The sequence below is a fragment of the Mytilus edulis genome, chromosome 1, assembly GCF_963676685.1.
Source record: "Mytilus edulis chromosome 1, xbMytEdul2.2, whole genome shotgun sequence".
NCBI lineage: Eukaryota > Metazoa > Mollusca > Bivalvia > Mytilida > Mytilidae > Mytilus > Mytilus edulis.
In genome coordinates this window covers 12,490,136-12,506,789 of record NC_092344.1, presented here as the reverse complement: position 1 = coordinate 12,506,789, position 16,654 = coordinate 12,490,136, and the positions used below count along the sequence as shown (strand labels likewise).

At 34.0% G+C, this 16,654-nt stretch overlaps 2 protein-coding genes across 2 annotated transcripts; one reads left to right on the top strand and one right to left on the bottom strand.

Moving 5' to 3' along the window:
• Nucleotides 1–7,512: 7,512 nt before the first annotated feature.
• Nucleotides 7,513–10,453, top strand: LOC139524226 (uncharacterized). Its single transcript, XM_071318894.1, has 3 exons — nucleotides 7,513–8,138; nucleotides 9,478–9,737; nucleotides 10,299–10,453. Exons 1-3 carry the CDS (start codon nucleotides 7,706–7,708, stop codon nucleotides 10,434–10,436), a joined length of 831 nt encoding a protein of 276 aa, XP_071174995.1. The 5' UTR covers nucleotides 7,513–7,705; the 3' UTR covers nucleotides 10,437–10,453.
• A 1,666-nt stretch (nucleotides 10,454–12,119) lies between these two features.
• On the bottom strand, nucleotides 12,120–14,201 carry LOC139524217 (putative nuclease HARBI1). The gene is made up of 2 exons (XM_071318882.1): nucleotides 13,485–14,201; nucleotides 12,120–12,670 (listed from the first exon to the last, which is right to left on the bottom strand). The coding sequence occupies exons 1-2, from the start codon at nucleotides 14,020–14,022 to the stop codon at nucleotides 12,351–12,353; spliced, it is 858 nt and encodes a 285-aa protein (XP_071174983.1). The 5' UTR covers nucleotides 14,023–14,201; the 3' UTR covers nucleotides 12,120–12,350.
• Nucleotides 14,202–16,654: the final 2,453 nt, after the last annotated feature.

Genomic DNA, 16,654 nt, shown 5'->3' with positions numbered 1-16,654 from the left:
ACCGAACAGTAACCTATTAAGGGCCACAACAATGACTAGTGTAAAACCATTAAAACGGGAAAACAAACGGACTGATCTTTATAAAAAAACCAAGAGAAACACTTATAAACCAGACCAAGTAACGACAACTACTTAAAAATAGGTACCTGACCTAGGACAGGTACAAACCAATGGAGCAGGTTTAAACGTTTTAATAGGAACCAACTTTCACCCTTACCCGAAACACAAGTCTGACATCACAATTTAGAAAGACACACATAAAATATCAACTGAAATGGCTCAATTGAATCAAAAAACATATAAATACAAGTGAATATACACTAAACGAATAAATTTGATTTATGACCCAATGTGAAAACAAACTCAATAAAATAAGGGGTGAAAAAAGGCAACAGTAGTATACAGCTGTAAAATTTTGAATAATTACAGAAAGTAAACATGTTTTCCATAACGGTAAGCAATGTAATATCCCTTAAACAATAAACAATAAGACTTCAATTATAAAGTTGCAATTAAATTCCAAGATTAAAAAGAAAATAAGCATCTACCATGAAACTGAACATACGATATCGGACTTACAGTTGAAGGGTAGTTACCAAATAGACACTGAACCTATATGTCGAAAAGAAACTGACACGTTATTCAGGACTAATATTTATTACAAAAAGCGATAATTGATTCCACTGAACAGCTGAAAGTAGAAGATAAGACATCAGTGTTAATTCAAATGTCAATTTTTCAATATTTTAATTTCAACAATGTGTTGATATGCACGTTTCCGTTCATCATTATTTGATAGTCAACGGAAATTAAAATGAATGAATTAGTAATATTTACTGGTGCTAACTAAAACCAATTAACAAAGCAATTTTTACTGTGGAATGAATACAACGTGTATAATCTCTATGAGTGGGTTAAATCTCTGGGGTTGTTGATCTCAATCAGAATTATAATTACTTAATGAATTTATGAAAAAAAACTTACATCTTTCTTGAAAGATCCACTAACTGGTTAGCAATTCCCCTACCTCCATGACAATTATTTTGTTGTCTCTACAAAAAATCCCCCATACGATATCTTACTTGTTTGTAAATCGCTGTTTATTAAATGAATGTTGAAGGAAATATGGAATTGACATGGAATGCCATGTACTGTATTTATGTCCTAATATTTTACTGTGAGGGTTTTTTGCTAGTGCGAAAGCTGTCTGCATATTCTGTTTATACTTTTTTTTATTCCCTTTACTGGTCATTTGGCCACTTGTTGAGAGTTGCATCATTTGCAATTATACCACATCTTCTTAATTTTAATTCACGACACTCAAAATAAAGAAATTTATATTTGTGAACTTCAATGATGGTTATCATCTTTATCATATGCAAAGAAATGTTATTTGAACTGTTTTCTGTTGTACTGGACAGGATAAACTTTAATAGTGCCAAGTAGTTCTTTATTTGAATCAAAGATGCATTTTACACTTGTTTTGCAGCGGGCAAATTAAACAAAGACTGATAAGGGGAACAATCAGGTTATTTTGAACTGAGGTTTACTGTGCATATTGCTGTGTGTTTGTTTTTTTTCTACATAGGCTAGGTATAATGGAAGGGTGGAGATATCAAATGACATGTTTAACCTCATATCATTTTTGCGCCTGTCCCAAGTCAGGAGACTCTGGTCTTTGTAAGTTGATTGATTTTTAATTTTAGTTTCTTGTGTATATTTCGGTGTTTAGTATGTGGAATAACTATATATTACCCATAATGGGACGGAAAGACGGACAGCCGGAAGGATGAATAGACAGAGGTAAAACAATATCCCCAAATACAAAACATGACTAACAAAAGCCAGAGGCTCCTGACTTGAGACAGGGGCACCCTCTCCGTGTTCAGAATAGACATGAAATATTTGTCACTGTACCTTGTCTGTTCTATGAATGCTAACCCTGAGTTTTTTTATCCTCTACATGTTATAAATCCTCGCGCAAAACTTCGATGAACCTCCTATTGCACCCATTACAAAATAAAGATTTAATACCATTAAATGAAATTAATATATGACCAGCATGTACGTGTCGCTAAGAACACGTTCATATAACAAATGGTCAATATAAATTATCCGTGTAATTTGCTCTATGGGATGTTTGCATGCCCTTTATTGTTAATATTGATGTACTTTATACTTAATCATTTCTTACTCAGACTGACCGGAGAAGCATAGTTTAGTGTTTTAAATAAATCAAAGATAATATTATATGTTGTGGTGATCCGAATTATTTGAATGACCGGCACTAGTAACTGAAATTCTCCCCCTTTCCCAAGGGGGGTATAATGCTACTTTTGAAATATCTCTGACACTCGGAAATGAGGTTTTCCAGATTCTTGATAACAGGTGCTTGGTTTTGTATTACACATCAGTTGAGAAATATGAGACATATCATTGACTCAGTCTCTTTTTACTAACTTGAATCATTAATATAAACACTTACGGTAGTACATTTTCATGATAAATAATTGCAGTTGAGGATCCAGGGATTGGGTCTGAACCCCTTTTTATTTGACAATCCGGCAAAGCCTTTGAAAGGCGATATATCATGGTTGGACTGACAACCCCTTTAACTTGGGCACTATTTGACCCCCCCCCCCCCCCCCCCCCCCCAATGTCTGGATTCGCACATGATTTGCATCCTCGTCAAGCTAATAAATTTTAATACTAAATGGGAAAAAATATATAATGTTTAAAAACTCCGTGTAAAGATAAAAATCGTAAGGTCCGAGCTATCCGTAGGACGAATTGACCCATTAGAATTTACCTGCGTAAACAGTATAGGTCAAGGGTGCCACTGAATGTGCTAATATTTGATCTTCGAAAATGGGGAAATTATTAATACTTGTTTCAAAAATCTCCTATGGCCTGTAGATTAAGTTATGCTATGGTATCATTTATTATCTATAAAGCTGTTCGTTATAATTTATTGAATGATTCCGCACAATAATGTGACCAGTCTTTACGTTTAGTCGTTGCAATCAACACTGTCGACTGAGCGGTAAAATACAAACGAAACACTACCGAAATGTGCAGTTTTTTTCGGTTATCAAATGGCCATTGTATGAGTGTGTCCGATCCTTCGCCCCAACTTGTCAAATCTCTTTCCAATTTATGTTTCAACTCAATCCTAGCAAATATATTGTGTTTCTTTCAAATATTAATCTCTTTCATGGTTGAAATCTCGTAAACGTCTCATATTTCGAAATTCGACGATAAGCTAATGTTTGCATTGATACAACAGCCATTTTAGATGCTTTAATCATATGATTGAAAATTTAATCCATCTCAAAGAGGTGGATTTAGTTTAACGACAGTTTTAGCCTTTTAATAATGTTTAACGCAGCGTTAAAATTAACGACAAGTTGAACAACACACTAATCATAATGATGGTTAATTTTAATCGAATGCTTAAGAAATTTTAACGACGCGTTAACACTAACGACAAGTTGAACAACAGACCCCTGGTGTTTATAGTTTGTATACTTGTATGAAACACAATGTGAACGATAAGGTCACTGTTTGACATTCAACAAAGATCAAAACTTATAGCTCACACACGCTAGCTATATTAACAAAAACGATTCAATAGTGGAGAAAATTAACATTTTCTAAAGTACAAAAATAAAATAATAAATATTAAGGTTGAACATGAACCAGTGATAACTGGTTCGTGGCACTGGTGACATTGTGTTTGTGGTCAGTTGTTTAACAACACAACATAAAAACACTGTGAAAATCGTCCTTTTCGAAAAAGGATAAACAGACATTACAGTATTAAGCTAACAAAACAATTAACAAAACGACATAAATTATTGAATTAAGAATATTTGATTTAATGAAAGCTGTTTCAATCTTCTTCTCACATGCCCAGTTTGTTTTGACATGATATCCTAGTAATGGGTGTTACCAAAACAATGAAAAGGTTAAGTCGGAAATTCAAGGACATTAAAAAGGCATAACTGCAAAAACTTTAAATACAAGCTAAGTCAATGATTATTTAATATCTCAGTTTAAATTTACAATGTCAATGTTAAGTGTTTATTTGAGATTTCAATAAACTCACATTCCGCTACTTTTTTATTTATACATACAGAAATACAGAAACCAAAGGCCTCAATTGCATTTTGCTTCGTAAATGATTAATTGTATTTACAACTTTTGTCTTGACGGACAACTGTGTTGGTCAAAATCTTGTATAGGTAATACATTTTGTTAAACCTAGTTTTTACAAAAGAGGGGCAAAAGATACCAGAGGGACAACCAAACTCATCAATCGAAAATAACCTGACAGAGCCATTATTAAAAAAATAAAAAGACAAACAGACAAATAATAGTACAAACGACATAACATAGAAAACTACTGACTAAGCAACAGGAACCTCACCTAAATTGGGAATGATGTAAGATGCTCCGGAAGGGTACACAGATCCTGCTCCACATGTGGCACCCGTCGTATTTCTCACTTTATTACGAATCAGGTAAAAAGTCTAATTCTGTAGGTCTCATTCGTGGTGAAACGGGAAGTGGATTGTAGTTATGACATAAAGAACATATCCGATATCATCTGTGAAACAGTTATTCCATAACGGTCAACCAACTCGTGATGGCGTCCGTAAACTTAACGAAGGGATTAACTTCACCATTTGGAACTTTTGGTTTAATAGCTTCCTTGTGAGCAGCAACCCTCTATCGAGGAAAACATGATAGGAAATACAATCCCGGGAATATCGTATCGAGATACAAACTCCATATGCCGGCGCTGGTGGAATTTTGCTACATAGAAATGGAAAGTTAACAATTGGGAAGTTGAAATGATCTCAGTTGTCGTAAAGTTTTGTTTTCAACCGACCCTTATTGTCAGTTTCGAGTTGCAAGTCAAGATATGAGTCAGACTTAACTGTATCTGTTGTTTCCTTTATCTCTAGTTCGAAGGGATAGATGGGTTCAACATAGTCACAAAAATATGAAATTATTTAGTGAGAGACCATTATCTATATAGCGGAAAGTAAAATTAAAGGATATTGCTAACTTCTTATCTTTCTTCCTAAGAAGTTCCCGTATGACGTCAATCTCATTATAATGCGCAACTGGTTTCCATTAGTATGCCGACAGTCTGTTGAAAACGCTTCCTCCAAACGTAACAAATATGTTGTCAATTGAGAAATCTTGATAATGTCAGTTTCAGACAATTTTTTGTTTGAATCAGAGTGATTATTTAAAAAGTAGAATTTATCCATCCACAATACAAGATACTTGTATCTACGTTGGTCATTCTATTTTATGAAACAAAGCATTACCAACTCTTGCAATTTGTTTTTTAGTTTAGAATGTGGTATACTTGTGTAAAGTGTAGAAAAGTCAAATGTTTTTTTTATACTATTACAAGTTGATTGATTCTTAGATTTATGTAATTTGAAAGATCTCAGGATTAAAGTGGGACATGGCTGAATAGAGTGTTCAATATTCACCTACTTTTTAGTCTTGTATTACTGACAACATTTATCATTTGTTAGATAACATTTTGCTTTAAGAAATTACTCTACCTCAAGAATAGATTACCTAAGCTGTATTTGGCAAAACTTTTAGCAATTTTCGGTTTTTAATGCTCTTCAACTTAGTACTTTATTTGGTCTTTTTAACATGTTTTGATTCGAGCGTCACTGATGAGTCTTTTGTAGACGAAACGTGCGTCTGGCGTTTATATAAAATTTTAAATCTGGTATCTATGAGGATATTATTATGTTTACAAATTGTCTCCATTGAAGGAAATTGCATTATGAACAAGACACTGGAACTGAGACTGACACTAATTAATTCGAGATCGAATGATTAACAGATCTACGACCATACAAGGTTTTAATTGGGTTATAAACACGTCACTTAGAAAAACTTCAACAATTGCTCCAAATAAACTTGGAATTGTAGAACTAATTCTGATTAAATATAAAAGCAAGCACAATATGACATAACGTTTTTTGTCATATGAAAACTATGAAGAGATAAAAGTATCGCTCAATCATCTCATATCGTCATCAGAAGCCCGATGTTCATCGATTACAATTATTTGTTAATGAGAATTAAAGGATAAAAGTCGTACACCCTGTCTATGTTGTGTATATTGTACATAGTGCGTTTACTGATATTCGAAGTATTCTGTAGATTATATATACGTATCCATGTAAGGATTTAGACATGGGTTGTTTTATTTCAGTCGACAGTTAAATTCACGGATAAATCCATCCACGAACACTACGAAAATTGGTACCCCACGAACAAAGGGACTTTTACTTACAGCATATGGAGAACACGATATTCAGAATGCTTGTCGATTACATCGAATGTCGTTCAAATGAAATACTGTACCTTAGTGTTGCTTATTGAAACAATTAGTATATATCTAAGTGCAAACGCAAAAGCGACAATTTATCAATATTAAACTTTTCATTTAAACATTAATATGTATCTTATCTGAATAAGATCTGCAAATGCCAGAATTGCAGGATATAATAATATTTAACCGTTATCCGTTTGATATGTCAGTAATAACTTCAAAGGTATGAATAAAGTAAAATAACAAAAATTAAAAAAAAACAAATATGACGTACATTCACCAGCGACAACTGGTTTGTGGCAATTAGAACAGGGCTTAACATGCTTGTTTGTGGTCAAGGTTGCCTTTTTTTTTCTCGACAGGGTGTAATATCACAACTGTTGTTTTAAATGGAATGTATACATCAGTCAAAATATCGCATTGGTAATACATTTGTTGAACCTAGTTTCTGCAAACATAATGTATATTGATAGAAATTGACGACAAAAAAAAAGATCAAAAACCTGGAAATAACATTAATTAAGATTAAATATTCATAGGGTTATGTGTTGTTCATCAATATATTAATATTTAAGTGTCGATCAGGCTTCTGTTTTAGGATTTTGTTATAGCTTACAAGACATATGGTCAAAAAGAGGCAAAACTGTTCAAACTTCAGGACAATGACACGAATATATCATCTGACCGTCACTGGTTGGTCTAATGTGGACGAAATGCGCGTCTGGCGTATTAAATTTTGAACCTGCAGCTGGTACCTTTTGTTAGCTATTATTCGTGTGTTTCTCTGTCCTATATCATATATATATGCTCTCCTATTTATTTGTATCGTAGTCCAGTCCTGTCATGTAATGTTGTCATTTTAATGTTACATTTCACATTGGCATAAAAGCGGGAGGTTTGGCATGCCACAAAACCAGGTTCAACCCACCATTTGTTTTCTTAAAAATGTCATGTACCAATTCAGGAAATAACCATTGTTATATTATAGTTCGTTTCTGTGTGTGTTACATTTGAATGAAGTGTTTCTGTTGTGTCGTAGTTTTCCTCTTATATTTGATAGGTTTTCCTATTTCACTTTTTTCTCAATCGATTTATAAATTTCGTACAGCGGTATACTACTGGGCCCGGTTGTTCAACTTGTCGTTAACTTAACGTAAGCGTTAAATTTAACGTGTCGTTAAATACTCTAACGTATCGTTACTTAACCCATGGTTAAAATGGTGTTGTTCAACTTGGTTTAACGCCGTCGTTAGTTAACGATGACGTTAAATAATTTAACCACTCGTTAAATATTTAACTAAAGTTTAGAGATTATTCTCTTTACCCACAATGCATTGGTTTGTTAATATTTACTTCAACATGGCTGACAAGTCTTCTGCTAAAACACAAAGGGACAGAAAACCTAACTTCACCCAAGAAGAAGTAAATGTAATTCAAGATCAAGTGCAAAAGAATTACAAAGTGATTAATGAAAAGTTTGGGGATGGTATAACCAATTCCAGAAAGATTGCTGTCTGGAGCAGGATTTCCATCTTGGTCAGTGCTCTGGGTGTTGCCAAGAGGTCTCCCAAAGACTGTAAAGACAAGTGGGCTAACACCAAGAAGGTGGCTAAGAAGGTTTTTAACAACCGTAACAAGGAGCAGAGGGCTACTGGTGGTGGTCCACAGCCAAAAAAACTGAGTCTGGCCATTGAAAGAACAATAGACCTTTGTAAAGACTCGGCTTCTTTCAAAGGTCTTGAAGGAGTTGAAAGTGTACTTGGTATGTATCAGTAACTAATTTATACTCTTTTGTGAATATGTAAAAATAATAAATCTTTAAATGCTATTAATTATTCTCTCCGATTTCATGCAACTTTGTGTAAAAAAAAATAGCCGAATATTTATACCATGTCATCAAAATTTGACAGGTATTTAGCTGATTTATTAATCTTTAATAATGTGTAAGCTTAGTATTTAAATGGCATTCGGCTATATTCAGTTTTACTCAGTGAATAATAAGTATTTCAATTCATTTGGTCAATTATTTATGTCGTCTGCATTCTAGTATTTACGTCCTAAATATTAACCTTGAAAGACGCTCAGCATGCTAATGAACATATTTGTTTTTGAGCCTTATTACCTCATGACACACATTTTTCTAGCGATGGATGATTTCAAATATTGTCATTTGACAATATTGTAATGATAGTTTGGAACAATACATGTTCAGTTCAAATTTTTTGTTTATCCACGAAAGAACATCCTTGCTGTTATTTCCCTTTGATTTGTAGCCGACAGGACGATGTTTCTCGGACCCTGGCTAACCCGTACCTTAAATTCGATCGTGACATACGCTCGTAAAGGCCAAGATTTTAACAATTTTAATAATCATCTTTTGTTGATCGTTCAAGATTTGGAAAATAAATATATATAGATGGTGTTAAACTTTGTGGGATATGAGTGAAAAAAATGTGGATAAAAAGGGGGAGGGCTATACAGTGAGAAATGTATGCACAGAAGTGCCACTGGAATAGGTCCTTTTTATTTTGTCAAATATACCGAAGGGGACGCAATATCAACACTGTAAAATGTAGATGGGCCAGCAATTTTCATTTAACAATAAGCAATGTAAAGATTATTTTTTTGACAGCGAGTGAGATTGCGAGTTTAAATCCAGCATGGGCAGGTGCCCTCTAATCCTTCAGTTGATGATAATTGACTAAGGATTGGATACCCTACCTAATGTCGGGTGTTTACTCCAGCTTCATCCATCAATAAAAACTGACTTCAACGAAATAGCACGATTGTGCTGAAAGCAGCGTTAAACACCAATATTCATTATTCATCAAAACCAATAGATTTGCTAGAAAATTATTTAAAATTGTGCAATACTGCCTTACAATTGAACAGAAGTTGTCTTATGATATATAGTTTTGTTACTGACCGTCTCGTTTTGGTTGTCATTGATGCATATGGTTTGTCAGGCTAGGTCAATGAAAGCAAAGAAAGAATGTCTGACAAAAAAACTCTCTTTAAGTAAGAAAATTTAACAATAGACACACGTCTATTCATCATCATGATAATTATAAAAATAACAATCTCCTTATTATATTTTCTAGATGACAACTCAGCAGCATTGCCAGAGGAGAGTGCAAGTAATTCCCAGGACCTGTTTGATACCCCTCCAAGCCAACCACTTTCCCAATCTGGATCTGAATCCATTCTTCAGCCATTACCACTAATATCGCTTCTACCGGCTGTAAATATCCAGGTGCCACGCCCAGTGGCTGCAGTAGTTGAGCTGGGGACTCTAACAGCACAGAAAGCAGAAAATCCAAAGAAAAGGAAAGCAACTGCTGATGATGTTTATGGGCTTCAGGTAAAATTTCACATTTGCATTTATTTTAGAAATAATCCAAAATAATAAAAATCGATTAACATATTATTGTCTTATAATGAATGGCTCGGTGTTAGTTTGAAGACTGTCATTATACTCGGGAAAATAAAAAGGTAAAATTCAATTATCAACACTAAGAAAAGTTGACTTTTTGGGTCCCCATCGATTAGTTTGTATCATACAGATACAGATCCAGGGGACTTGGGGCCCGGTCAATGCCCTCCCCTTTGTGGTCAGTCAGTACCCGCTTACAAAAAGTTCTGGATCTACCACTGGTATAGGCAATGATGTGAGACCGTGTATCGATCTTAAATTACACAAAATCAACATCTTTATGAAAATCTTCTAATATAAATATTTAAAATTTATGGTCTTCCAGCTGCTGGCCAAAGCATAGGTCCAACAGGTCATACACTTTATCTGGAAATCGCAATTTCATTCAATACTTCTGTAAATTCCACAAGAGTTGTAATGTATACAGACACATATAAAGATATATGTTAAAATAATGATATGGATCTACATGTATCATTTTTATTTCAGGTACTGTATTTGAAGGGTGAAATGGAAAAGCAGACAAAAGAGATGAAGAAATTAGACCTTCAGATAGAGTTGCTAGAATTAATGAAACAAGACAAAGAGAATACTCCACTAACATTTTCTCAACTTTTAATGAATTAAAATATTTATTTTTCTTATCAATTAACAATTCTTTGCCAGACAGTTTTCACTTGACCTCGACCTCATTTAATGGATCAGTGAACAAGGTTAAGTTTTTGTGGTCAAGTCCATATCTCAGATACTATCAGCAATAGGTCTAGTATATTGGGTGTATGGAAGGACTGTAAGGTGTTCATGTACAACTGGCAGGTGTCATTTGACTTTGTCCTCATTTTCATGGTTCATTGGTCGATGTTTAGTCTTCTTGGTTAATGTTAAGTTTATGTGACAGTTGTAATATAGCTTTATTATGTAAATCAATCGTATCTGATTTTATGCCCTTTATGGGCCCTGTAATTTTGGAAATAAAAATATTCTATTCTATTCTATTCTATATTAAGGACTATCCACATAACATCAATGATTAATAAAGAAGGCTAGATATTTTAGCGTGTGTACTCTTGTTTTAATTCTGGCTATGCATTTATTTGGTATGTTTATATTCGTTCATATCGTTTGCTTTACATCCAGTGGCAAATATTTCATGCATGTTCATGATGAGAACAAATTAACAAAGAGTACAATATGTATAATCAGACCCCTCACACGATTTTGTTATATGCATGGCGTTACACTTATCCATACAACGCAATCAGATTATACATCCCCTTTCCAACCAGATGTGCCGGCATTTTTACACACCCAACAGTCTATGGAAGACCCACTTTGCGACAAGGGTTTCACTGATTGGACGAACAAATTCCAAAGGATGACCTTAAATGTATACCTTAATCAAGCCTTGGGGTAAAATGTCATTCAGTGTACAATTAACAATGAGATGATGTTTAAAATAGCGTGACGACTGACACTTCGTAGTGCCAATAACTCATATTACCGCAAGTGTATTTATGAACTCATTATTTGCTAAGCCTTCAATTCACTGACATGTCGAATGCATGTGTTTTGAGAAAAAATAACTTGTATTATTTATCACAATTTTATATTGGATGAAAAAATAAAGACTCTTGTGTATTAAACATGTATTTCAGTTGAAGAAAACTCTTGCGATATGCTCTCTAATGTGTCTACCATCCTGTTCTCCTTCAAAATTCGGAACTTGCACTGGCTGGTCTTGCTGAACATGTACACCACAAACATCTTCCAAAGGTTCATTCCTTGTTAAAGCTATGTTATGTAGAACAGCACAAGCACCAAACACTCGACAGACTTTTTCTGGTTTCATTCTGACCTGAAATTTAATTTCATAATTATGGGCAGGAAAATATCTTTCAATTTAAAAAAAAACTGTTTCAGAAGTGTATTCCCATCTACAATATTGTCTCCTGGAAAATTACCCATGCAGATATCCACTTAAACAAAAAATACCATGTTAATGATTATTTGCACGGCATTCTAAAAAAACCAATACCGATAGCTACTTAAATAACAGGTTCACTATAATCCCTATTAACTGCGGCTCTTTCTGTAACAATTGTCTCTAGTTTTTCAGAGCTTCCATTTAATTTTTATGGGGATAGTGTCGCTTGTATGAAATTTAAAAAGTCAGGACAAGAGTTTGAGTAAAAAAGAGGCAGGATGACAATTTATGTATGAAAGTGTAAAAAATAAAAAGGCATTTTTCATACTAGCCCCCCTCAAACAATAAATGGTAGCTCCCTAATTAGTATCCTTTTAATAATTAGTTTCTTTTTTTGTGTCCCTTTTTACTCAATATATTTTTTTCTTCATGGCTGAAGTTTTTTTGGCATTTTTTGTATGAAACTGCTGAGGTTAATTAACCATTTAAGCTATGCATCACTATATAGGATTATCTCATTGTTGAAGGCTGTACAGTTACCTATCGATGTTAACTTCCAAGAAATTTGGTCTCTAGTTTGGAGTATTCTCATTGGCAATCACACTACTTTTTTGTTATCATATTTTAAAGTATTCTATAATTATTTTTAACTCAGAGTGTAAAACATGAAATCTTCTCTTTAAGATTCCAAAAGCCCTTTCAATAATAGATCTTGTACTGGAGTGTGCTCTATTAAATCTTTGCTGGTGTCTTTCTCTGGGATTTAGATAGGGTGTCATGAGAAAAGGGCGACATGCATACCCGCTGTCTCCTAGTATCAAACCGTCTGCAAGTCCTCTGTTGTTTGTCTCCAGGTAGTGACATAGGTTTGATGTGTTGAAGATGTGGGAATCATGGGTTGACCCTGGCCAGTTAGCAGATATATTGGTAAATTTCCCTGAAAAAATATTAAACTAATTTAATTCTATGAAGAGTACTAAATAATGTTACAGTTAACTGCAGCTTGAACTGTTGAATAAAGGTCACTCAGTCTATTGCTGCTTGTGACAAATAAGAGGGGGTATAGGAACTTTATCGGGACTCCAGTTAATAATCATATTTTTTTTTTCAATTAAAAAGTGTAACTCAATTAGAACTAGTCTTATTTTCATTGAGGCTCATTGAGGCCCTAAAAAAATGCATACAGATGATTGAAACTATTAGTATACTCAATAATTTTATTATTTATGAATGTTCAAAATCGTTTTCAGTGAAAAAAATATGTGTTCCCTTCAGTATAAAAGGGGGGGGGGATCCGGATCCAGAAATCCTGGGCTTAAAAACACAAAATCCCGAGATCCAGAAATTCGAAAAAAGAATTCCCGGATCCTGAAAAGGTCATTCACGAAATCCCGAAAGGGTGTCATTCCTGAAATCTCGAGCTTAAAAACACCGGATCCCGTACAGAAAAATACAACAGTAATATTTATGCTTTCCTTCATCCACATTGTAAAGATTAGAAATAGCACATATAAATAAGTGGAACGTATAACCACACTGTTTGGAGTCACAGGTGCGCGGTCTTATTGGAAAAGATAGCACACAATGACCCGATCGTCGATCAATCACTTGTAATATTTGGGTCGTATAAGATCGAGGGCCGAATTGTTGGCTTACTGACGAGAAAGTTTAAGGGAGATAATAACAAAGGTAAACAAATAAACAGACGAAGAGGAGATCAGACACATAAGATTAACAAATTAAATAAGTACCTTCGTAATCACACACAGCCTGCACGTTCACACTATGGAACCCCTTTCTGTTGACAAAAGCTGCCTCGTCCTCTGATGGCCCTTGTATCTTGATGTGTGTGCAATCAATGCATCCCAAAACATTTGGGAAGTTCATTTGTCTGTGGAAACCACACTTCATCCTGTTTTTAGAATTGATGTCTTTTGGCCACTGGATGAAGTTGTCTTTCACATCAAGTAAAGCATTGGTAACATCATTCACTGCTCTAGATACAGTTGCTTTGTCGTAGCCCATTGTATCTCCAATTACTTGTAAAAATGACCCAGAGGCATAAAACCTCAAGGCTATGCATACTTGTTGCTCCACTGTTAGAGCAGTTTCCTTTGCTGTAGATCTTCTCAATTTATCTCCCACAATATTACATATGTAGGCTATAGAGTCTCTTCCAAACCTATATCTTATCCTCATTTCATTGTCAGTCAAATTGTTTAGATGTGAAACCATTCCTCTGAAGATTCTCTCTTTTCTTTGCCTAGGTACCATTAACAGAGCAGCCATTTTATCAATTAAAACGCTTCGTTAAGTATTTAACGAAGGTCTATAGCAGCGTTAGATTTTATAGAAGTTATCGATAGTTTAACGTTGCGTTAAATCTAACGTAGAGATGAACAACAGGATTAACCATACGTTAAATTTTAACGAAGCGTTAGCATATTTTAACGACAGCGTTAGACTTAACGACAAGTTGAACAACCGGCCCCTGTTGTCTTTATTTATATTGAATCGACTAACTATTGCAGTTACTTTCAATTATTTCAATACTTAACTTCCTTGATCATTTGCTTTAAAAGCTCTTCTCCTACTATAGCTACCTTCTGTTGTTGGTTTTTCAAAAATCAAGAGCAGTAACTCCTCTGTTAAAAAGTTGGATAAATTGGGCAATATTAAAAAGTACAATGCCAATTTTCTGATGACTCTTTGAACTCATTTCAAATTAGAATAAAACAGCTTCATGTATATCATTTACTCATAACTTGTATGACTGATTTTCTCTCAGCTTGAATCAATTAAGGAAATCAGTCCCCTTTTTGCGAGAATGAGATTAATATTTTGACTTGCAGGCCAATAAAATATCAGTTAAGCAAATTGACTGTTAAAAGCAAAATTACATATTAATCACTTGTTTAAATAAAACAAAAACAAAACTCATATCTAAGTCATAATTTATGTAATTTTTCAAGCTTTTAGTGAACTGTTAACTGAATGATATACCATACGTTATTTAAAACGATAGAGAGAAAGTATATGCTTAAAAATATTACATATATTATCCAAAATTGTGGACAGTAAATAAGACCACACCAACCATTAACATCAAATTCCTCCAAAAAAAAGTACAAAATATTACTAAAAGTTTTTAAACAAAATATAATCCAGATAGCTTAATAGGTAAGCATATTCTGCTTACTATGTGCACACAAAATCTCTACTATTACCTATCGAGACAATATGTCACAAAAATATTAAAAAAACCCCGCACAATACAAATAGAGTGACCACCAACTTGGAAAAGGAAATAAAAATCAACAGATAATTATAAAATTATGCCTATCTATGATGAGTTTATTTACAACTGCTGGCCATGGTGAAGTTTGAATTCCCCGAGGATATGACCGGCCCAGTAGACAGCACCTATGTCTTGATATGAATTATCCTTGATTTACTCATAATTATAAATGAACTGTTAACAAAACTTTGAATTATTGAAATACTAAGGCTTTTCTACCTCAAATATAGATAACCTTAGATGTTTTTGGCAAAACTTTCAGGATTTTTTGGTCCTCAATACTCTTTAATCGTACTTTATTTAGCCATTTTTACTTCTTTTGTATTCGAAGGTCAGTGATGAGATCTTTGTGACGAAACGTGCGTCAGACGCAATTACTAAATTGTAATCCTGGTTTCTACGATGACTTAAATTTGGACACTGGGCTTACAAATATTAGTATTCATAGTATTAAAAGTTGTCATACATATTTGCATGAAGGCTTCACACTTATTGACCTTAGTGCAAAACCTGCAAGCAGATTTAACCTCATTTTTCAGATCTTATAATTAACTTTTAAATAATCAAAATCGGACATAATTGAACACTGAGGGTATCACCACCCCAGTAGCCAGTACTTCGGTACTAAAATGAAAATACGGATTTTTTGTGTTATTTAAATTTACTGTTATTAAATAATAGAAATTATTATAAATTAAAGAATGTATCTCCCTCATGCAAAGCTCTGATTCCTTTCACGGATTTGGCTATACTTTTTTGGACCTTTTGGATTATAGCTCTTCATATTTTATATAAGCTTTGGATTTCAAATATTTTGGCCACGAGCATCACTGAAGAGAGATGTATTGTCGAAATGCGCATCTGGTGCAAGAAAATTGGTACCGTTAACTTTATTATTTAAGACTAACACGGTGATTTCTCAATCTTTTCAGCTTTATAAAGCATATCATTAATAGAGATTGGTGTGAACTATCTCTTAATCAAAAAGGGAGAAAAAATAAAGTGAACAATAAAAGCCTTTATTGAAACCAGCAACATTTCTATTCAGTCGCACTCCTGTATATATGATACAATTAAGTAAACAATTACACCAATTGATATATCTGCCACTGTCATAAGAATTATTTTTGTTAAAAAAAAGAAAATACAAAAGGTAATGCAAACACGTCCTCTGTCTTTGCGTGCTTATATGTCCTTTTACATTTTTTTATCCTTTCAACTCCTTTTTTAGCTCACCGGGCCGAAAAGCCAAGTGAGCTTTTCTCATCACTTGGCGTCCGGCGTCCGTCATCCGTCGTCGTCCTGCGTTAATTTTTACAAAAATCTTCTCCTCTGAAACTACTGGGTCAAATTTAACCACACTTGGCCACAATCATCATTGGGGTATCTAGTTTAAAAAATGTGTCCGGTGACCCGGCCAACCAACCAAGATGGCCGCAATGGCTAAAAATAGTACATAGGGGTAAAATGCAGTTTTTGGCTTATAACTCAAAAACCAAAGCATTTAGATCAAATCTGACAGAGGTAATATTGTTCATCAGGTCAAGATCTATCTGCCCGGAAATTTTCAGATGAATCGGACATTCCGTTGTAGGGTTGCTGCCCCTGAAATGGTAATTTTAA

Excerpts from the sequence above, each read along its gene's own strand:
- LOC139524226 (XM_071318894.1), top strand. The coding sequence starts at position 7,706 with ATGCATTGGTTTGTTAATATTTACTTCAACATGGCTGACAAGTCTTCT. Across the intron at positions 8,139-9,477 it reads AGGAGTTGAAAGTGTACTTG|ATGACAACTCAGCAGCATTG; the intron begins GTATGTATCAGT and ends TATATTTTCTAG. Across the intron at positions 9,738-10,298 it reads ATGATGTTTATGGGCTTCAG|GTACTGTATTTGAAGGGTGA; the intron begins GTAAAATTTCAC and ends TTTTTATTTCAG.
- LOC139524217 (XM_071318882.1), bottom strand. The coding sequence starts at position 14,022 with ATGGCTGCTCTGTTAATGGTACCTAGGCAAAGAAAAGAGAGAATCTTC. Across the intron at positions 12,671-13,484 it reads GGCTGTGTGTGATTACGAAG|GGAAATTTACCAATATATCT; the intron begins GTACTTATTTAA and ends ATATTTTTTCAG.